Source organism: Cynara cardunculus (genome assembly GCF_001531365.2).
Source record: "Cynara cardunculus var. scolymus isolate 2C chromosome LG 7, CcrdV1, whole genome shotgun sequence".
NCBI lineage: Eukaryota > Viridiplantae > Streptophyta > Magnoliopsida > Asterales > Asteraceae > Cynara > Cynara cardunculus.
The window spans coordinates 10,647,445-10,671,775 of record NC_037534.1 but is presented as its reverse complement, the minus strand read 5'-3'; the positions used below and the strand labels follow the sequence as shown (position 1 = coordinate 10,671,775).

At 35.8% G+C, this 24,331-nt stretch overlaps 2 protein-coding genes across 3 annotated transcripts; both read right to left on the bottom strand.

The window, feature by feature from the left end:
* Window positions 1–1,919: 1,919 nt before the first annotated feature.
* LOC112515413 (trafficking protein particle complex subunit 11) lies at window positions 1,920–12,487 on the bottom strand. 2 transcript variants are annotated; one of them, XM_025122212.1, is made up of 9 exons: window positions 12,054–12,487; window positions 11,690–11,754; window positions 10,280–10,394; window positions 10,066–10,189; window positions 8,982–9,062; window positions 7,795–8,136; window positions 5,203–5,369; window positions 4,274–5,106; window positions 1,920–3,689 (listed from the first exon to the last, which is right to left on the bottom strand). In XM_025122212.1, the coding sequence occupies exons 1-9, from the start codon at window positions 12,401–12,403 to the stop codon at window positions 2,224–2,226; spliced, it is 3,543 nt and encodes a 1,180-aa protein (XP_024977980.1). In that variant the 5' UTR covers window positions 12,404–12,487; the 3' UTR covers window positions 1,920–2,223. The 2 variants fall into 2 exon arrangements, with proteins under 2 accessions (XP_024977980.1, XP_024977981.1); XM_025122213.1 differs by having other exon boundaries at window positions 11,690–11,853; window positions 12,054–12,134.
* A 2,288-nt stretch (window positions 12,488–14,775) lies between these two features.
* Window positions 14,776–21,287, bottom strand: LOC112515123 (probable RNA-binding protein ARP1). The gene is made up of 8 exons (XM_025121791.1): window positions 21,072–21,287; window positions 19,936–20,059; window positions 19,360–19,480; window positions 18,723–18,759; window positions 18,360–18,597; window positions 15,635–15,746; window positions 15,486–15,555; window positions 14,776–15,391 (listed from the first exon to the last, which is right to left on the bottom strand). The coding sequence occupies exons 1-6, from the start codon at window positions 21,285–21,287 to the stop codon at window positions 15,661–15,663; spliced, it is 822 nt and encodes a 273-aa protein (XP_024977559.1). The 3' UTR covers window positions 14,776–15,391; window positions 15,486–15,555; window positions 15,635–15,660.
* Between the last annotated feature and the right edge of the window lie 3,044 nt (window positions 21,288–24,331).

Here is a 24,331-nt window from a genome sequence, read left to right as displayed (position 1 = left end):
ATTTTTGTCAAATTTTTATGATATCTTCAAACATATATTTTATTCAAAAATAAAAACATCATCGCTTTCTCAAAATCACATAAAACCATATTATAACATCGACTGAGATAAGGAATAAAATGAAATATTAAAATCATGATGTATCTCGCTGCATTGTGCGAGTACGCTTCTAGTATATATATATATATATTTATATTACATAATCACCCATATAAGCCTTAACAAACCCAACCCTAACCCCCCTAACACCACAAAACTGCAACTTGATGAAGTAAATTACACACTGCATTTTTAAGAATGTATCAGGTAGTGTTGTTTTACGAAGTATATTATAATGTGTATTTTTGTTATTTTAGATGTTTTATGAATTGCATCATAATGTGCATTTTTTTTCGTTGTTTTACAAAGGGTATTACATTGTGTATCTTGTATTTATCTTGTGTATCAAAATAAGTATCGTTTTATGTATCTTTTTTTTAACAGAGTCAATTTTTTAGTTATCACAGTGTGTATCTTATGTTCGCCAGAGATGAAATTTCTAAAATACCTATGTCATTTAATTAAATTTTGAAGTCAAAATTGTTAATTTATTCTTTGATTTATGGTTAAGATTGGATCCGACGGTTATCATAAATTACTGAGTTCTGTTATAAAAGAAACCCTATATATATAGGGTTGGGTTCACGTGAGACCCATGGTTTTTCGTCAGACCCGTAAGACCAATTTATGTTCATTGATCAACTTTATAAGCTAATGATCTAATGGTCTAAAGTTGCACGATGACAATTTTATGAATATTGAGAAGTCTCGTGACGTTTATGAATGTTCAGATTCTCAGATTGTAGATCTAATCCAAAGGTTGAGAATTGGTCTCACATGATCCTAAGTCTATATATATACATAGAGAAAGAGAGAGAGAAAAACAATAAGGTATGTATTTCACTTTTGTCTTGCACTTTTTTGGGCTCTAATTGTTGGCATAAACTTATTTGTACACAACCCTTTGGAGATCAAAATTGATGCATTTCTTCAGATTGAAGATTAAGAACATTGTATTTGGTCTTGTATAATCTACATAAATATACCTAAAATCTAGTTTGGATCATTCTGTTCCGAGTAGCCTGTTATTATCTGGTATCAATCACCCGAATATACACTCCTTGTTTCCATTACCACAAACCAAAAATGACATAAATATGCAAATAAAAGAGGAAGAGTTCTCCAAATTTGAGCGATCATTTTTGGACGCTTCTTCAAATTTGGAAGAGTTCTATTTTTCTTTCATACTTCTTTATTTTGGAGAATCTGTTGGAACAAAAGAGTAGATTAAAATCTCCAAAAGCTCACTTTCTCCATTTTGGAGAATCTATTGGAGACCCTCTAATACCTTTGGTCCAAATAGGTCACGTAGGGTCTCTTTGTCTAAATGAACCCGACAAAATTTCAGGCATTTCGGGCATTATGAAACAAACTTGAGATTTCATTAATATAATTATCAGTCTTGGGAGTTGTTTACTTACAGTTTAATAATGGTCTGGACTCTGGACGGCTTATTCGTTAAGCCATTAGGAGTGTGTCTTTACAACCTAATCGTTAAGCCATTAAGCCAAATGACTACATGGCATAAGCCATGACCACTCACTCTATCACTTGTCCCCATAAAGCCACCTCAAACAAATTAATACTAGAAATAATGCAATCCTCTTTTTGCCTCCCTCAGACCCATCAATCTCCCATCCCTTTGGCAAACAAATTTCATCTAGACAAACAACTTAACCCATACAGAGCTTAATGGAAAGAAAACGAAAAAGTAAACAACCCCTAGTAGATGTGCAAAACCCAACTAAAGCCTCATGAGAGCCATGTTTCTATCATTTTCTAATCCTATATCCAGATAAAAAATTATATAGGGAAGGGTTGAGATATCAAGTTTCCTTTATTAATTTCATCAATAGTCAACAACCCTACTTCACAAACAAATCAAGATGTTTTGAATACAATCCCTACCTCCAGAAAACCTAAAGATTAGAATTCAGAAAAATCATGGCTAATTAAACGATCGAGTATAGAATAAAGTATGTGTACTTACGAGCGAAATGAACACCCACAACTGCAGCATATGAATCTTGAGCAGCGACCTGCGAATTCAGCAATCGGATACAGCTTCACTTGATAAAATTCATCCAAAAATACGCAAAAAAGAACTTCACAAAAACAGCATCATCATGCAGGAATTTGCTCAGCAACAAGAGACTTTTTTTCTGTCTCAGTTTCAGTCAATTGGAATTGTGGTTTTGAAGGGAAGACGAAAATGGTGGATGCAGCAAGTGTAGGTTGGAATCCGGCTGAATATCTCACCGAGGTTATTGTAACCCTAGGAAGCTGTAGAGAACCAGAACTTAATGGTACAAGCTTGTAACTTAGGATATGCTCCGAAAGCGGTAGAACGAAGGTTGTGTTGTTGTGGGCTCCAGATAAAACGAAACTTTGGGAATCTGATAAAGAGAACTTAACCTCCTGTAGCAGTTTCGTTTGATTGTGAATACGAGCAAAGTATGTGAATGGTTCACCAAGAACTCCATGAGGAGGGCACTCTAAACTAACAATCAATGGAGGAAACTCTACCTTCACATCAGGTAAACTTTGTTTTGTGAGAACTGGTTTTGATGATCGATGATCCCTTTTCCATCTCAAACACACACTCCCCATGTTAAGTTTTGATACATTTAACTCGGGTTTTACCGAGAATACTTTCTTGAACTCTTCCCCAGGCACAAGGAGGGTGGGGTTATCAAAATCATGAACTCCAGACTGAATAGTGCACGTGTTTTTGGGAGTGACATCATCTTCAGGCTCAATGGACATTGAGAGTAATCTTAGTGGGACCTCAGTGCAGTTTGTGGCACTAACCACGAGTATGCTGGTTTCATTTACAGGAAGTGATGCTGTTTGACCAGAATCAGGGGCGCGTTTGATTCGTGAGAGCAAAAGTGGGTCCCGCCGGAAGGGTAGCATAAGACGATGGCTGATGACAACTGGGGTTTTCCCTTCGATTTGCAGGCTTTTGTGGACATGAACTTTATTGGCACCAGTATTTGGAGAATAGCCAAGAGATACATACAGCATGATTGGCTTAGGACGGTGCCAACGGATCTCCAGATTGCAAGACCACGAATCTCCCACGTTCAAAAACGGAACAGAAACCAATCCAAATGAGTGGTGAATTTTCCTGATATTGTCATTAGCTCCTTGTGAATCATCGTCGGTTTCTGCACCAGATACACCAAGAAGCTCAACATGAAGATTGTCGTTAGATGACAATTCAGCTTCTCTTGGACTAAGCAAACCAACCCCTCTGGTATCAACTAGATTGATCTTCAATTCACCGGAGTGAACCGAATGGCCTTTGGAGGTGAGAGTTACAGGTAACAAGAAGTTTTCTCCAACTAATGCAGGCCCAACGGAACCCAATTTAAGATCAACTTGGGGATCTGGTTCCTCAACCTGGGTAACCTTCATACCAGAGAATGCAATAGCAGGATCCTTAGTTGGGGAAGCTTCAAAACGGTCCTCAAATTTCCAGAGGGGTAAATCATGCATATTGGCAGGACTTTCAGCTCCGCAACATATGCTGAAGTGGGGTCCAATTCGAGCAATTACATATGTGCATTCCAGTTTTCCACTATTTACTGCACCATCAAATATAGTCATATACATACAGCAGAAAACAAGAGCAAAAATAACACTAGCTAATAAATTATAAAGATAATTCTTTAACTGGATGAATCCATTTGGAGTTGCTAATTGCAAAGGAATCAAATTGAAACAATGTTTTTTTCTCTATCACGGTGTAAAGAGGTAAATCTATTTTCATAGATAAACAAACACAAATTTATAGCACGAATATATTGTCAATTAAGATATATTCAATCATAAGTCCAGTTATATATGAATACTTATCAGGCAAAAGCCACTCTCTTCTTTTAGAATCTGTTTCTTTCACTTTCAGTAGGCAACGGGTGGAGCTGCATAGAATTTGGATATGTAAACTAAACTCAACATAGCCTTTCTAAGCTACTAAGGTTCTGTTTTGCCAATAAATAAGCCAAAAGGATGCTTACGATAGAATTGCAAAAAGCAATCCATGATTTGTAGAGCTTACTACATGAAACTATATAATTTAATTTATAATATACACGTTTGTTTCAAAATTTGCATGTTAATTTGGCTCGGTGAAATGTTAGCAGATTTAACATGAGAATAGCAGCCTTACCTGACTTGATGTTGTATGTTAATCGTAGCCACTTATTCGTAGAAAGTTCCAGTATAGGAACAGTCTCCACTCTGCGATCAGGATGAATATGGGAAATTGCCGATGATCGAGGCCTTTGAGCATTTACAATAATAAAATTGCACTCAGATTGATTGAACTGGATCTCTAACTGATCTATCTCAATTGGAGAAGGCAATTGTGATAAAAGTGACAACGTAATCAGGGTAGGTGCATGGGGCTTAACAATCTGTTCGTGAAAAGCTACTGATGTAAGAAGGACTACTCTAAGGGGACTAACAAGATCAATTTCAAGATGAAGGGGATGCTCACTGTTTACTTTCATTTCCATGTTTTCTTCATTCAATATAACCCCTGATTCTTCTCGAACAATTGCAAATACTTCTTTGTGTATAATTTCTACCTGCTGGAGACTTGGGGAACCAGCAGGCCCACAATCCTTCAATGATTGAAGACTGGCAATAGATGAAACTGGCAAGGCAGCCATTTCAAGTGAATATGCTATAAAATCTTGAGCCGAACCAAGTTTCCTTGAGCACTCTCGCAGATAACCCAGCACCTCCCATAACAAAGTGACCCAACCCTCTTGCCTGTAAAGACTCGTAAGTTTCTCAAAATGGTTTTTTGCATTACTATATTCACTTGAAGCAAAATACTCTTTTGCCATTAGAAGCATGCAAAAAGCAGCTGCCCTTTGAGCTTTCAAATTATGGTATGCTTCAGATGATCTTTTAAGCAACCCAATGATTTTGATAGAGTCCCTGAACTTCTTCTCTTCAGCAAGAGCAAAGCGGATGTAAACTTCATCTGTAATACTGGAGCATCAAAAGAGTAACGTATGTAACCATATATAACGAAACTATCACACATGGAATAATAGCAAAGTTTTGTATGTGTTTTTAAAGACATACAGTTGCATCACAGACGTGTCCCCGAGTTCAAGTAATCGAACAAACTGACCCACGTAAAGAGAAGGCACGACGGAATCCGAAGTCTCATCAGTCTCGGAACTAGCTTCGGACATGGATAGAGCAATTTCTATACTTGTCTTCTTCTCCTTTAAAAATTGAGCAGCAAGCTGTGTGTGGTAACATGTAGATTATGGATTTGATATAGATTATGAATTTAAAATCATCTCGCTTAGTCCACTACTGGCCACAATCCCCAACCACCACATATAGACTACTCACAAAAAGAAATGCTCATTCAATGAATTTGATAGTGATGCAACACTTTGTATTTGTATAAGGGGTAAGTTGAGTGTGTCCTCAATTCGTTAACAATGCACGTTTCAGTTAGCAGCAAATGTAAGGAGGCTAAGCAAGTCGTGAACTCATGATGCAAGTTCACCAAGAACAAATTATCATCTATATGTTAAATATTTTAATTAGGGTGGTGTTATATCTGTTACTTAGGGCCTGTTTACCAAATTTTCCATTAAGTTATGTATTGATAAATTTGTCGGTATAGATAAAAATTTGTTTTATCTTTTTTACCTGAATCAATCGTCTAAATGACAATAATGACCGATGTACCCCTCAAACATGTTTGAACTTTATAGCAGTTCAATCAAACTCAAACCAAAAATCTATTGTTCATCAAACCGAAAAGCTACCAATCTATCAAACTATTTGAACATTAAACATAATAATCAAACATTTGAACATCAGATTATCAAAACATAATAATCAAACCATTTAAACACAAAAAAAGCACTGCTACAAGAATCGAATCAAAATCAAAACAAAAGGCTGTTTAATTATCAAACCAGTAAAACTGTTGTTCTTCAAACCAAAACCTAAAAATACCCAAAATAATCCACACAAACACAACAATACCTTGGAATCGATTCCTGATACTTGTTATATTTGCTTACGGCTCTTCGATCGAAACTTGTTCTTGTCATCGATGGTGCAATGGGGGAGGAACAGAGCAAAGTCAACAGTCGTAGGGCAGCAGCAATGAAGGAGGAGTCGAGCAGCAGCGACGAAGGAGAAGCAGGGACAGAGGAGGTGCAGCAACGGAGGAGTTGGAAGGATGGAGGAGTTGCAACGACGAAGGAGGTGCGGCGATGGGGTCACTGGACGTCGGAGATGAGCAGCAACGACGGGGAAGGAGAACTTTTTCTCTGTGGCTAGGGTTTGAACTTTGAAGGAAAGCGCTGGAAGGAGGTATCGACAGGAAAAATTGGTACCTGTGATGATGAAAACCCAAGGAAGAAGGTCGTCGGCTGGAGAAAAGTTCCGGAGAAGAGGTTTAGCGATAGGGAGAACCGGAGAAGTAGAGAAAGGCTGCCGGAGAAGAGGCGCAGCACCATTCTAGAAGCGATTTGGCTAGGGTTTGAAGTTAAATGAAGGGAGGGGGGGTTGAAGGGAGAGGTGTGGGATTGAGGGGGTATAATTGTCAATATTTTGGCTTAATGGGGACAACACACCCCTTCCATACTGTGCGAATAAGCCCATATATTTATCATTAAGCCGCAAGTAAACATCCATATATGGCTGTGCGAATAAGCCAAAACATCCCCTTAATATGTCTATATACATATATTTGCTGATAAGGAAGCATGCATGGTGGACTAACAGTTGCAACTTTTATGACGTTAGAATGCCTAGTATCAATCAATTAAAGAATTTTTTAATAAATTAAATTGGTTATTTACGATATCTATAATATTTTAGTATATTACCTATAAACAAAATGTTAAACAAATATTCAAATTTGTGAAGGATCACACAGAATAATATTCCTCCATTCTTCCATCAATTCTAAGGATTGACCATAGGATCGACTTCATTTTGTTAATTGGTTCCCCATGCACCTTAAAATGGGTTCTCATAAATTGGATGCTCAGAGTTTGTAAGGATTAATAGTGGAATTGATATCACTGTTCAGGCATTTGGGCATTTCAAATGCAAAGAAAACCAAGGTTTAGTGGTGGTAGCCTTGTAGCACTACATATCTTCATGTGGGAGTGACATTTTAAGAGGTGTGGCCCATAACAATTATTATGCTTATCATATGTATTGACTGTGGTATAGGGGTGTTTTTCTCTAGTTCTCTTTTGGGCATCTTGCGAGTGTGAGGATGCCTAAATGGGATTAGAGTTGGTGTGTCTCCACATGCTTCAAGTTCTATGATTTTCATTCTTAGCATATTTCTTCTACCTATCTCCAATTTCTTCTATTAATAGAGTTTTCCACATAAGCAATTCTGATGTAAGATTTTCGCTGATTTTTGTTCTTCACAGTCATTTCTTGAAACAGGATTTCTTAACTAGTGATGGAAGATCCTATTTGTTAATAATGTAAACAAAAAGATCAATCATAAGATCTACACACAATAAAACGATCAATCACTAGAGTGGATGCAGAAAAGCTTGGAATGGGTTCAAAATTTTGCCATATGTCCTTTCCCAAGAAAACAAGCATGCATATCAGGAAAAGGCCATTTTCAGACAAACATATGCTGTATGTAAAAGAAAGTTCGTTAAACCAACTTGCCTGATAATAATACGCAGGGTAGAATTCCCACACAGACGACGTTCTATCTGCAACACTTAATGTTGGAGAGGAATTGTTTTGCATAGTTGCATTGCTACTTTCAAGCAACTCAGCAAATACCAAAAATTGCCTACTTAGCCAGTCCCAATGAAGAAAACTAACTTCTGGAGGCCCCGTGAGCTTCTTATAAGAAGCATCGTGCTGGCGAAACCATTTGATTGCTTCTACAATCTTTCCTCCATGTAAAAGTAATGTTGATATCTTGAAGTGGAATTGCTCTGCAACCATTTTGACCTCGACCAAGCGTTGCACTGCTGGCAATCTAGTGGACGTCCCAATCATCTGTAGTTAGAATTGTTAGTAAACAGATGCTACATATGAATTAAGTGAAACCCGACTACGCCAAACTCCTAGATAGTGTTTAAGGAGTTTCTCAAGAAAAATATTAGCTATGGTCAACAAGCTAAGAAGCATAGGATTTCATAAACTATGCAGATAACTGCCAAGATCTACAATTATTACATTATGATACATGAAGGCCGCCACATCAGCCTATATTTAATTCAGTCCTGACTACAAAAATGCCTTTCTTGATATGTGCATAGTTAGTAACCTCCTTGCAGCCAATTATGATGGTTTACAGATAAATATCAATCTGTGTCATAGAAAGGTGGCCGCTTCCTGTGTCACAATGTTCAAGAATCAACCAGATTCACAAAACAAAGGTATAGTTCTTAAGGCTTGGATTCCGGTGAGAAGGGAAGTTATGGTGAGAAGCGTAAGAAGAGATCTCCACTCTTGGATCAATCCTAATTGAATGTCAACACTAATGAGGTGCACTGAGATGCATCAAATCAATTCCTCAATAAAGCGCAATGGGTAGACATGAGATTAAAAGAGATCAAGGGTTCAGATCTCTTCTTACGCTTCTCACCTTAACTCTTTTTCTCACACGACCCTTTGCCTAGTTCTTAAACCTTAATTACACCTTAATCCTAAATTAATAGATGGAGAACCAATTAAAATAGAGATAAAAACTGAGGCAACCAGTGTGGTTTGTTATTTACTCAAGCTTTTTGTTACAAACGTGGGAGAGCAAGCTTCAACAAGCAAATATGGCAATGACGTTACGGATGGACTAGAAAAGGTGAATGAGATGGCTTTGAAAAAAATGAAAGAACAAGAACCTCTCGCAGTGCATGGTAGCCATCCTCGTACATCCTTAAAGCTTCGACCCAGTCTCTCCTGAATTCTGCATATATAGCAACCTAGAGATTGGATTCAGAGAGAAAGAGAGCAATTAGAACATATACCAAACCAAACGAGCTCAGTATATCCCACCCGGAGGTGGTGTCGGAGGGGGTCATGATGTACATAGACCTGACCTCTACCCCAAAGAGTAGAGCAGTTGTTTGCGTGGAGACCCCAGCTTGCAAAAATTGTGTGGAAGAGAGAGAAACAAATATGATAATTTTTTGAAAAGCTTGTCTTAAGAAAGGCAGAGTAATTAAAACATGTCCATGCAAAGGTAAGAGCAAACAAAGGACCTCAGTAGCTATTCAGAACAATAAAAATGTTACTTGCATCACTTTGATCCATGAATAGTTTTTTCCAGATAATACACTTGATCTGTAAAGAGATGGCTAAATATCCATCACCTTCATAGATATGTTGCTCAAGAACATAAAACTACAATGCCTACTAAGTAGTCATAGCAATATTATATTTTAGTGGTACACGAACATTTGATAGGTTTATGTACATCCAATCTTCTTTTTATAGGGATATCATTAGAGACCAAGAGCAATCTCGAAGTTTATAGAATGATAATGCAAAGAGGGAAAACACTTGAAGTCCGAGAAGCATATACATGAAGAATGATTATTCCCAAGTGTTTAACTAATTTAACTTCCAAAAACTAAATCAGTCATAAGCTAAGACTGGTCTACTATATGTTAATACCCAATTTACATGGAAAGATAATTGTGTATAGCAGGGCCGAGAAAGGAACTAATCATGGTTCATGGCATGTTCTTTTCATGGTACCTCTTCAACAAGATAAGCCAATAATTTAATCAGGAAGCATGCTGATTGCAGTGTATTAAATCTTTAGGATCAAATTACACTTCAAAGACATTTCCTTGCATTTACAAATCATTGTTCGTTCTCTAATTTTCTGCCTCAAATATGTTTAATAGCCAAGCAGATGAAACTTAAAAAAACCAACCCTAGAAAAAGCTTCTACAAAAATTAACAGAACGACTTTCTTACTTTAAAGCAGTAGCGGATATTGTATTCTATGGAGCCATAGTTCTTCTTTTCAAGACGCATTTTAACCCTTCTTCCTTCATCCCTGTAAAACGTAACAGCTAGCTCTGCAAATGTGTTTCCTAGCCTACATTTGGATTAGTAAGTAAAGACAATAAGGTGTAGTAATTAACCATGAAAGAACATTGGCATGTACAAACAAAGACAAATTACATGCCTGTTCAGGGACTGAATCAATTCAGAAGCATCGTCTGGGATAAAGGTAATGACATACTTTGCATCTAGCTCAGCACGCTTGCGCAGAGCAACCAAGCGATCTTCAGTGATAGAATCTGTACTAAAAAGCTTATCTCACCAACAATGGGACCTTATAAAACTAATTGCTTTAAGCGAATGAGACCTTATAATTGTCTATGTTTATATGCATGCATGAATATATACCCACATACATTATGTTTGTTAGTGTTTGTATGTGTGTGTGTGTGTGTATATATATATAAATAGATAGTGCACATTCATGTGTATGTAATACCAAGATTTCAAGTACCATATGCGAAGGACATAACAAGAAGCCTAAATCTTGCATTTAAGGGGAAAATACCCACATCATCACATTCATCTAAACTATTATGGATATTATAGTCAAGGCCAGTAAAAATGACTACAGTCACTGAGGTGGTACACCCTGTTGCGTGAAAGACCTGAGCTGTATTTACTTGCATTACTGCATGGCATAATAACATTATATATATATATATATATATATATTCTAGCCATTTTCAAGCTTTCCATCTTATAATTTACCATTATCTCACTGCACACTTGTAGCCCGAGAATTAACCAATGAATACAGTGCATCAAGTTAATATTTATCCATGTTTACTAATAAAAATTACTCCCCCTGTTCCAGTAGAATCGCAACATGTTCCTTTTTGTTATGTCCACCAAAATTGCAATATCTCCTTTTTAGAAAGGAAAAAAAGCCAAAAGTGACAAACCGACAATCTTACCTCATTTTAGAAATCCCTAATTATATCAATTTAATTTTCTAGGATTTACTTTCTAATTGAAAATGTGAAAACTTCCTCCTCCTTTTTTCCCTCTCGAATCAGGAACCCCTTTTATGATCAAAATTGTCTTCAACTTATATTTTCATGTTCTCTCAATCAGCATATATGGTGGGCTCTGTCATTATGTCAAATTAGATCAATAGCGCCTTTTCATTCTTCTTAAATGAAAATGGCTAATCTTCAGCCTTATTCAATACAAATATAAAAATGGGTGTCAGTTAATATTAGTTGATATGCAGTCAGCGCTCTTAAGCTCTGTCAAAGCTAAACCTTAGAATTACCATGGGATGGATAGACTGCATGTCATTCACTATAAACAATACTAATTACATGGTTAGGGAGAGGTTAAGAGACCAAACTCACATTTTTTTGTTAACTTGAGGAGAACGCACTTCAATAGGAATCAAAGCATATAAATTTGGTATTGATGATATTCATAATGTTCAAAGCATAAGTATTCACAGATAAAGCAACTAAAAGGTAAACTTCAGGGATTATCTACAAATTATATGAAGTTCCAAATTACTCAACCATTGTACGCAGGTAAAGCCACTTACCCTTAGAATTAAACTGCACAACGACAACCACTACCAGTTTGATATTCCTCCCTCTAATCACTGTTCTGTCGTGCATAAGAACGTATAAGCGAACACATAGATTAAGCCATAAAGATACTTCCTCCGTCCAAAAAAAGCTAGAATTTGGAATTCAGATGTCAAACCTGCTAGTTTTGGAAATTAATTTGTTTCTATCGCCAATTCGACACCAACATTATTTTGTAATAAAGTTTAAATGCAGTTAGAATTTCTTGTGCAAAGTCAAATCCAAATCATTTCGAGTTAAAGTGAAGCAAACTCAAGATTTAACTCAGAACGGAGACAGTATCATAACAAAGAGGGGGGAAGTGCAAAAATGGCATACTTGAGGTTTTCGAGATCGGTGCAGACCTGAAGCCACTGGGCGGGGTCACCAGACAGTTGATCGGAATCGAAGAGAGCTGCAACAACTGCAGGAACCCTAGTACGATGCTTCACGAGCCAATCTCTTTTAAGAATGCCGCTAGAAGTGTAACCTGCCGGCAATGGATTTTCATTTTCCTTAGTGTTTTTGCCTATGACGGAGATCTTGGAGAAATCCGGTAATGCGAGTGTATTGATCGGCGGTTGTTGGGAGTGGAGGTGAGTTGAGATCGTGGCGTGGAGGTCCTGGTAACCGACGATTGATACTAGTGTAACCGGTGGTGTTCGGAGTGCTTCGGTGTAATTCTCCATGTTTGTGAGAACTAGGGTTTTGAAGAGGACGGAGGAGGTGGTGGAAGGAGGAGGATGGCGGTGGTTTGTCGGCGATATTCAGCGGAGAGCTGATCTGAGTAGTACGTGGTTGCGATGTGTTTCTTAAGGTGTCATTCGAATGTGGGACTCAACGAGTTAACTCGTTCGCCAACACATAACAACACCGAGACAACAGTTTCTTTGTACAATTGTTCATATTCATGTTTTTATTTTTATTTTTATTTTTCTTTATTTATAAAATAATTATTTAATAAAAAAATTCATTACTCTCTATTATTAATATTAATAATAAAATTTATAATTATTATATAAGTGTGTGTGATTTTTATTATGAATGTTTATTTAAAAAAATCAATATTCTTTTAAATTTTGATTTTGTTTCAAGGGTTGCCCCAAGGCCAACGAGGGCGGATCCCCTCGACCCTATCTTTGAACCCACCTATTTTTTATTAACCTGGATATTCAACTCGTTATGCGGGCCGACTAATCCCAAGACGACCACTTACTTTGCAAATAGCCTGAAGTCATTGCATTTGAATCTCCGTAACCATAAGGGGATTTTTATTCCTCCTTGGATTTGAACTCAACTTTGTGGTTGTTTCTTTTTGGCTTTAAGATAAAACCATTATACACACCAAACCAGGTTAGTAGTAATCAGTGCAGGTTGATTTTTTTAGCATTAAGGGGTAGATTTGTTTTGAAATATCTTTAACAAACTCGGATGTTCGATTGTTTGTGAGGTGTTATATTTTTTTTTCTTAAAAGCATGTTGAACCAAGACACCGAAGCAAGGTTGAGACCTATGGGATGACATTGACTTTAAAAAAGCTAAGATAACATTGATTGAACCTTTCGCATGCTTTTTTATGTACCATGTTTGATGTATCGTGGTAAAGCTAAACAACACAAGCTCTATTTTTTTCCCCAATTCACCTAATTTCTACACAAAAGTGATATCTCTAAGATGACTACCGCCATTTGATATATCATAAACTACTGCTAGGGGCGCTGCCTCTTGGACCCCGTATGCGGCCCCTTTGACTCCCACATACAGCATCATTCGGTGATCCTATTTCTAGTTAGCTTGGACAACTATACATTCTATACCTCTTAGTCCGTGATATAGCTAATTATCAACCCCATATTCTCTTGTGAATCCGATTATATAAAATAAACCAATGATTTCACTAAAGTCACCAACAAAAGTCCCTATATCTTAAAAAAGACTTGGTTTTACAGAAGGATCAACGTGTCTAAAGAAAAAGCAAAACAAACCTCTTAAGTTCCAACTTCTGTTCACTAATAAACAATTGGTCTAATACTTGGTAATATTCAAACAAATCATTAGTTGTGTTTGAACAGGTAGGTGACGATGTTGTACTGTATGCTGATAAACAATCTAGAAATTTGGATGCATGGATGACGAGTTTGGTTAAGGGTGTTGCAAACGTTAAGCGTACGAGGAACATACTAAGTCAGTGTTTAGTAATTCATATATGAATGTTTGTTTAGAACTTAATCAACAAAGTTAGTGACTTAATGAATAAGTCACCTTGGTTAAACCTTCATATTTGGTAACATTTTTTCCCTTTCATATCTACATGCATCTACAACCTCAGTTAAGCATACTTAACAAACAGTTTCAGACATAAGCTTTATCCATATAGATATCTTTATTCGACCAAACTTATTCAAAAGACTCAACCATTTAGGACTTCTGGAGACTTACTACAAGCAACAATTTTTTTATATCTTGCATCAATATCTCGTCTTTCCGAATAATGTGAAAATAAGAAAACACAATAATACGTTTAAACTTCATAAAACTAATCGATACTCAAGTGACAGAACACGTTAAATACATGATAAACTCCATGTTTTTTTTATTAACCTGGATATCCAACCCGCTATGCGAGCCAACTAATCTCAAGGCGACCATCTGCTTTGCACGTAGCCCGGAGTCACCGCATTTGAACCTCCGTGGCCACAAGGGGATTTTTGCTCCTCCTTGGATTTGAACATGAGACCTCCTGACACTTTTGACTTTGGAGCCAAGCTTAAACCAATCAGACACCATCCTTGTGATTGATAAACTCCATGTTTAAACAACCCATAACCCACTATTCTATTTCCAAATATTTGATCAATCAACTATATTACTCTTAAATTTATATATATCAGTCAATTCATAATTCAAGAGTCTCGATAATTAGCTCTCGGTCTTCCGGTCGCAAAACAACGTCGATGAAGACGTGTCGGCTCATAGAAATAAAATCTAAAGAGACACAAAACTAAACTAAACGAGATTAAGGGTTCGAGTTCTCAACTATACACTGTCACAACTAGTCATCTTAACAAAGAAAACACACCCATGGTTGAAATACTTGCAAAAAGTGCTACAAGAAAACAATAAGACTAATGTTCATCCATGGAAACATAACAACAAAATCAAAGAATCCATAAATTTGGCTTTTTACAGAAGCCAATATCTAGATTTGATCTCATGATTAAGCCATCAACTCATAAGAGAAATCATGCATAAATATAAACTGTTTCTTACTAAACCCAAATAAACAGGTCTTATTTATGTTCGCTTCACTTGTTTGAGACTTGGCTTGAACCAGGAACCGAATCAAGAGTGGGTACGAACCACTAGCTCCCATTTTGCAGTCAAATTGAAATTTTGGAGTACATTGGTTATATGGCTCATAATGGATAACACAAAGCTAAGCAATGGACCCTAGTGCGCACGCACCAGGGTCTAGTTGACGATTGAGGAATCATATGTTGATTCGCTCGTTCATGACTGCTAGGAAACCAGATTCCAGCAATCTTGTTAAGGAGACATGTTTGTCTGTTACCAGCTATAAATGCAGTCTTTGCACTTTTAACCTCGTACTCCGGGCTTCAGAGTTCCGACTTCTGATAATTGACTCGATTTGACCCTCGTCCACGACTTCTCATGGCCTGCAAACAAATTTACATCAAAAAGTAATGTGCTAAAGAAGATAAATCCACTAAAATTTGCAGGGAGAAGAAAAGTCGGTTTGTGATTGATTACCTCTTGACAGTAACGGAAATTCATCCAAGGCGAAAAGTGAAGTCTGCCGAAGTACCAAGTGATAGTCATCCTGCAAATAAGGCTTGTTAATACAAGTAGAAAGGAAAGAATTACGGTATACGGTAAGAGAAGGCACCTCGGAAAATTACCAGTTCCTCTACCAATCAAATCCTCTTCATTCGGAACCAGCACTCCGGGAGAACGAGGAAGGATGGGCGGGAACTATACTCCTTGCCTGCCCAAAAGATGGTGGAGCAACACCTGAGAAAACCAAAAAGTCGATTTATGAATACCTTAACTTACATTGTATATCATTCTATTCTAGTGGTAAAACTCGTGGATCATTGTTTGAAATTGAAATTTTCATATAATCGACATGTTCCCATTAATACCGAACAAAGGAAACATATGTAAGTAAATCCGACCACAAGTATCTAGAGGTGCATTTGGTGAGCCGTGTGTGGACCGAAATGGACAAATGTAAGTGAGGTAGGGGGGTGAGAGAATTGTGGAACATTTTAGGGTTTTAATTTGACATAAGTAGTTTGGCAATTTACAAATCTTCTCCCATCTCCCTGATTTTTGTTCCACCTATTTTGATCCACTTCCATCCTGTGGGACCCTTCTGTTGATTTTGTTCCTTATCAAGATCCGTTTCCATGAACCTTCCAGGAATAAGGAGAACACTTTTCTCTTCTCAAAGCTACGATAATTTAACAAGTTTTTGTTCTGTCCTATCTCACATACCAAGCACACACTAGAAGAATAAGGAATAAGGTTGTCTCTAACGGGCGCTCAAATATCATACTTTCTTCTCTCATTGAGAATAGTCCTTCCTTCCCAGGGAATTTTAATTCCAAGAAAAATAACAAGTGTATGTACACAGGTATACACAAAAGATGACCAAAGAATCATCTTCATGGACCATAGTGTTGTTATAAAGTACGAAGAAGAACAGGTGATGGAAATAGGAAAAGTTGCCACAATGAATTTCATTGATTTTTGTAAAATCCTAATCCTGTTGGTAATTTTATTTATTACTACACAGTCTGATAAAGATTTTCTGGTCTATGAATATTGAAAGAAATTATGCTTCACTAATTTCAAATTCTTGTGTGAATGTGTACATATAAATACATATGTATGTCTACAGATACATATACATGTCTAGTCGATATCTTTCTCTCTATATACATGTTCGCCCACCCACCCATATGTATGTATGTATGTATATATACGCGTTGGGTCGGGTTCCGGTGAAAACGGAAGTTATGGTGATAAGGGTAAGAAGGCATCTCCACCCTTGGATCAATCCTAATTGAAGATCAATAGTAATGAGATGCACCGGATCAATTCCCATGAGAAGCGCAATTCATGGGGTGGGAATGGGATTAGAAGTGATCAAGGGTCCAAATCCTTCTTATGCTTCTCACCTTAACTCCTATTCTCACATGATCCTTCGTCTATATATGTTTGTGTGTGTATATATATACATATTGTGTATATGTATGTAGAAAGAGGGGGTGGCGAGGGAGAGAGAGAGCTATTGGCTATTAATTAACATAAAAAATTATACAATCTTTAAATCCCTTGTTTAGAATAAAATGTATGTAAAAAATTAACCTACAAAATAAAATATAAAAAAACAATGATAAAAAGAAGAAAACTTGGTGGGAACTTTAGACACAAATTGCTTGCTCAATTACTTATTGAGGTGGATAGGATTGTTAAAAAGTAATAGCATTTTCTTTTCTTAAAGAAAATATTTCATTACAAGCTTTCACTAAGGTTGATTTACTTGACATTCAACCAACCGATTCTCATGTGACTCTAACCATCAAACTCTACCCAGATGATGATATAGCGAACCACAAAAGATTGGCAGAAAATGGATAATCGTACAGACTTATTAAATTTTCAGTGAATATTTTGCACCAGTGCACCTTCCCCCTCATATTAGTCATTAGGGCGCATTGCTTCAGGTCTTAAGGTATCTCAAAGGTGCTCTTGTTTTATACACACATCAAGAATAGACTTGGGTCAAGATGCAACTGTTATGTGAGTCATGAATGATAAATATCCTTACATAATCAGATTTGAACCTGGAAATGTGTGTTTAAGAGAACTGACATGGGTACAAAATTTAATGCAAAAGTTTTAAGATTTTACTTCTATTTCCCGAAGATGTACAACAATAATAAGTAAGCCATGCAGATCTTGAAGAATCATATATTTCGAGTGTAACAGGCATGTTTAGTTGGATTGTCACTTTGTACATAAGAAGGTAGTTGGTACTTCTCATGAACCTTCTAATCTATTCAATTGGTTTGGGTGTGTTCTGGAGATTAGATAGTCAAAATTTTAATGAAGCCTCTTTGCGAAACACATACAGATCCTAGATGTAGCAAGTTAGGTATGATTGACATGAGGTATTTTGAAGATATAAAATCTGTCATTTGCAATTATCTTTAAGATTTGTCTAGGGTTCTTTATTTCAGTCCTTGGTCCAATTTGCACTATTTATTCCCATATGATTTGATGACTTTGTATGCTATTCATTCCCATTTTGACACTTAAAAGATATAAATATGTAAGTTGCTTCTATTATTATCTTTAAGATTTGCTTACGTTTTCTTTATTTCAGCTACTGGTCCAATTTGTACACTACTTTATTCCCATTTTGATTGATGATTTTTTACACTTTCCAAGAACCATAATACACACACACACATCTATACAATATCTATAATGTGTCTTGTTTAGAGTGAGTCAAGATACAAGGTTGCATAAATACTGTGAGTGAACGCATGTGCAACTCTTTAAAAAACCGAAAATACTTACAGTTTTAGATGGTTCAAAAGGAAAAAGTTTTACCTGTAAGGTATGGTGTTGGAGGCATTGGAATAATATCTGTGGTTGCTCCGCTTACATTAGGTCTACCGTATGGCAGAACATTAGGACCAGGTGTTACCATTCCCTGAATAGCTCTATACCCTGGGCTGCCAGGGGGAGGAGGCCCCATTTGACCATATGAAAAAGCATTAGGGTTAACCAAACCAGGAAGGCCCAACATCTGTGGGTGATGCTGGCCCGCATAAGGATTATATGGAACCTGAAAAATAATGAATTACTACATACAAAATTACAAAAAAGATCCTATATCATACTTGTCGAATAATATGCTATCTATCATAACCAATGAGCTTCAAAGAGCACAAGAACATCAAGGTTATTCACCTGAGGAAAGACATATTCGGGCCCATAAGCTGGATACCTGTCAAAAACCAAGTTATTAATAAATTGAAATCTTCATGAAGAACAACATGCCACTATGATAGCCAAGTAGAAAAATCTGTGGAGTTTATTTATGATACTGTCCTCTTCCCAAGAAAATTGGAACACATGACCAGGCAAATGGTTTTATGAAATTGACCAACTGTTAGCCAAATGTCCAAAATGTCCTTCAGTAAATAAGGAAATCTTGTTGACAAAAAAATCAATAGCATCATCAAGTTGTAATGATGACAATAGAAAATACGTAATACTAACTTCAAGTTTTGAACTTTTTGCTAAAAATGAAACGTTGAAGTAAACAGGTTCTTTTTTATGCCTAGTCACGTAAGGTTTTAAGGTCAGCTATTACAACACCAAAAAAAACAAATCGAAACCACAATCATCTAATTATTTCAAAAGGCAACATAGTTATGCCTTCAAGATTGCAGAAGAATGCATCAATAAAAAGGTGATGGAAAAACATGGTATCATATACATGCACACCTGAAAGCTAATAACTCAAAGTACCGGAAATTTATGGAAACTTCTGAACTTCAAAAAAATTTCAATAAAAAAAACTACTTTTAACATAATAACTCACCCATAATAAGGGTATTGCTGATAACCATAAGGAACTGGTTGGCGGTAACTCGAGCTCCCTACAAAAGATCCCCCAGGGTTCTGGGAACTCCAGAAGTACTGCCCCGCTGGTCTCAGATGTCCTATAATAAAACCAACATGAGTGCTCACATGTTCATTTCATTCACTTGTATTATACTGAAAGAGAATACAAGAAAGAATCAAAAGTTTCATGTATCCAAAATCCCAGTTCAAAATCCTTAGTAACCTCCTTGCCATTTTGGAACTTAGAATTCTTAAAGAGAAAAGGGTGCTTTGACATCTTAATTTTATATAGTTGGCGAGAGAAAAGTGTTGAAACCAAAAATGGCAAGTGCTGGTAGTTTAAGGCGTTAGAGTACATGGCTGAAAAATGTTGTATTGATCCAAATGAATACTTTCGATATATCCATTCGATGTCTACATTTAACCCCCTCATTGTCACCTCAACTGGTGCCTCACCAACTTTTAGCTGACTTCACTACATTCCCATGTTCAAATTTTGAAAATATAAAGGATGAGCAAAGATAAAATTAACTGAGGTTCAAACAAACCCTACCATAAGTTAAAGAAGGTTGGGCCCGTCCAAGCGAGGCCAGATTACAGTTTGCTCTTCTACCATCAATAACCGGAGTAGGATCCGCACAGGCCCTCTTTGCAGCTTCAGCATCATTGAATGTTACCTAAGCTCCACAAGAATCACAACCAAAACAGTCAGAAAATATATCACCTAGGTGACACAATAAGATGGATTTACGAAAGAGAAATAGAAAAAGGTGAAAGGGATGTCAACCTAAAAGGACATTAACAGCAATTACGGTTTTATGGTCTAGACAAGGTCAAATATATGATAATTAATTTTATATTTCATAAATTATGTCTGCCTTTATATGAACCAAACATTTAACATGCATATATGCATATGCTATGCTTATTTAGACTTCAATATTACATAACAAAGTACCACAAGATCTATATAATCAAGAGAAATGAATATTTCCCCGATAAGACATAAATAAATCATGCATGCAAACACATACAAATATTACGAGTACTCTTGCAGTCAGATATAAACATGCCCATCTCTGAAGCAGCAAAAAGACAAAAAAAAGTTGAAATTTTAAACAAACTCCTGAGTCCTGACATAATTCGTTATTTTAAGGAACTGTTTTTCAAGTATGATACTCAATTTATGTTTGATCTTTCAGTTCTTAATCCTCCATGATACATAGAGGTGGTATTCTGGTTCAGGATACAAATTTTGTTAACTTCAGTCATATAGCAAGAAATTTCCAAAACTAAGAAGCAAAGAAAATACTACCTCCAACCAAATTCTAAGATACATTATAACAAAGCAATAGTTTTCCATCTAATATCCAATATGGCATTATTTCACATGTAATTTGAAGAAATTGTCCTTCCAATATACCTGAACATACTACCCTCTTTCTCCATTAATTCTAAACAAACACATAACAATTTTAGATCCATAAGTATTTTGATCCTTTTACCACAAAATTTATATAGTATCTCTAGTGTTGGCACCTAGCACTGACGAAATTCATGTAATAAGCACTTAAAGAACGAAAAACAGGCATAAACAAACATCGATAGTGAGAGATCAGAGAGTAATTTACACCCAAAATTTGATGCAAAACCAACAGCTGAAAAAACGAAAAGTTTTAAATTACTTACAAATCCATAGCCTTTAGATCTCCCTGTATGTTTATCAGTGATGACAACAGCCTCCAATATATCTCCAAATTGATCAAAATAACCATGCAGCGTCTCACTCTGCGTCTCCCATGCCAGCCCTCCAACAAAAACCTTAGTATGCGTGGTGTCTCCAAATTGGAAATTTAAGAATTGCAAACCTGGTCCGTTTCCTCTAATCGGTTGATAAGCAGCCATTGATCCAAGTATAACTGTATATAATATATATATATATATATATAATATAAATGAATTGTATCTATAAACAACAAATCAAGAGCTGATTTCAATTGGTTGATTTCCCATTGTAACGCGTGAAGAGAAACCCTTGTAGAACCCTAAAAGGATTGTGGAGAAAGATGCAATGATTGAGTAATGGGGGTATTTGAATATTACGGGCGGAGAAAGCATCTTCGTGGAATTATTTGGCGAGTAGTGGGAGATTGAAGGCTGCTGACGTTAAATCAATAGTTACAATTTAGTCCCTTGATTATGATTTATTGACATATGGAGACATAATGTTTTTTAAATCTTCAAATTACACCCATCCTCATTATTTAATTTGCATTTTGGTTATGATTATGCCTCTTTGGTGTCTCCTTATTTGTTTTTTCTTTCTTTCACACTTTTATTCATCATGAAAACGGTTGTTTTACTCTGTAAAATAGAGGTCAGATTTTACATGCATCTGATCTTTTTAGATCTATCTTCAGATCAGATATATTATCTTATGAAAAATGGATTTTTGTTGAATGTAGAATTTTGTTTGAAAGTATGTTACATAAAATAAAAATTGAGACAAAATACATTGCATTTTCATGTAATTTACTCTTATCAGATCAAAACCTTTATATTTTGAAGCTTTTCCTATCATTTTTTCTTTGTTTTTTTAATGAAAATGTTCTAAAAAACTTATTACAGTGTTTAAAATCGTTTTATAAACTTATTATAACGCCTTTAGATAGGACATCTTATTTTTTTGGTGCTATAAACTAAGTTGTATAAATTGGTCTATTAGGACATTTAGAAATTTGGTGTGTTCTGTAAACTCAATTTTGTTATAACGACAGTTGAACATAGTTTTCTTTGATTTGATTTATTCAAAAACAAAAATTATTTAGTGATCTTTCACTAACAAATTGTAAAAGTTGATTTGCATAGTTTAACCTATATCTGTATAAATAATTTTATATCGTCATTTGTGGCCGCTAAATTTTTATAATGTAATTTTTTGACTCCAAATTACAGTGTTTGTGTTCTGTATTTAATCGTGTATTCCTCTCTCCTCTAAAGTGTGCAAGGAAAATTATACATGATGTTATTAATTTATAAGCAGGGACGAAACACGATCATCATATCCAATAGACCAAAAAATGGTATGGTATATTTCGTGTGTTGATAAAGATGAAGATGTGTGGATTCGGAAATACGAAAACTCAACAACAGTTGTATATTTAATTTCGGTAAATGTTTTAATACTGTTAATTCAAGATCATGCACTGTTGTTCTAAATCGATTCTTTGTTATTTTGAATTGTGTGGTTTTATTCTGTTATGTTTTATTTTGAAGATAACGGACGGTACAAACTGTGTGGATACGCCACTGCTTGACATATTATACAATCTTGAAAACTAAGTATAATTGTTGTAAGGTTCTTGTTACACTCAATAGCATCTAATAAAATCACAACACGCTACAAAATATTGGGTAAACGTTGATCGAACAAGAAGCTCTAACCATGTAAATTAGGGGTTGTTTATTTACCTCTTAATAGTTCAATTAAGAGGCAGTTTCTGAATCATTAAGAGGTGAATCTTGTTTGGCAAAAAAAAAAAGCTGCCTCTTAATGGTTTTAAAACCCTCTGAATGATTTTGTATCATGAGTCTCCCTTAACCATTAAGCACCCTAATTTCATCGTAAGCAATTACCAAATAATAATATTTCATTTTGCACTATATCATGAGAGCCTCTTAACCATTCTGACCACTTAATAATTCGGCATCAAACCATTCAGCAACTACCAAACAGCCCCTTAGTCTACTCTGATTGGGTACGCAAGTTTCTTCATTCTTACCGAGTCATTATCTTGATCAACAACATTATCTCTTACCCGGTAGATACTACTTAGCTAGTAAGAGATTATGAGCGCTTAGTAAACAACCCCTAAACTTTAAAATGCCAATTATCTATACATTCTACCATTTGAATATAGTGGACGTGTCTACATACTCGTTAAGGTAGAAGACTAAAGGCCTGCTTGTTAGTAGCTTAATAAACTCTCATAACTTATTTGGCCAGCTATATATGTCTGTTTGGTAATGGCTTAATGATATAAAAAATGACTCATTCAGTAAGCTTTTTAAGGAGGGCTTTTTACGGAATGCCAAGTTTTTTCAAACATTTCCCTCTCAATTAAAAAACACACACCTTCCAAATAAAAACTTCTCCAATTCATACAGACAGATTAATCCATACAGACAACTTTATCCATATAAAACTTAATAAAAAAATCAATCTAATTTGCATACATCTCGATGTGATATAAAAAGAAAAGAAAACCCACTCTATCAGGGGCGGATTCAACATGTAAAAGGTGGGGGGAAGGGTCCCCCATTAAAAAATAAAAAAATGATTTTTTTTAAGGTTAAAAATTGTCTTTTTTACTTTCTACCATGGTTCTCATCCGTATTTTCTTGTTAGGGCCCCCACTAACTAAAGAAAGTATCTTGAAATCAACCAAAAAACTGAAAAGTTCATCGAAATCGATAAGAAAACCTTAAAAAATCCCTCGAAATAATCCAAAAAAACTTCAAAAATCTCTTGGAATGATGGAATTAGGCTTAAAACACATCGGACGACTTGGTGGGAGTTTAAGCTACCTTAAAGGTGCCCCACTAGATCAAAATCCTGGATCCGCCACTGCACTCTATGACCCATTGCTCAACTCCTCCATTTGCCAAATGAAAATCCACTCCCATCCATGGGATTAAAATCACATATTTGGTTAAATATTAAAACCAGCTCGAGCTTAAACATTAAAATTACATATTCAATAAAAATGTTAAACTAATAAACGAGAAGAGAAATTCGAGCTCAACCTTGATATCATTTTCTTGACGAAACCCAAACAACCTGCTATTCGACACGTTAAGACCCCTAGTCACTCATATATTGAACAAATAGAGGACCTTTATCTATACTATATTATAAAACATTTGACAAAAACTCTTAAAAACGATTT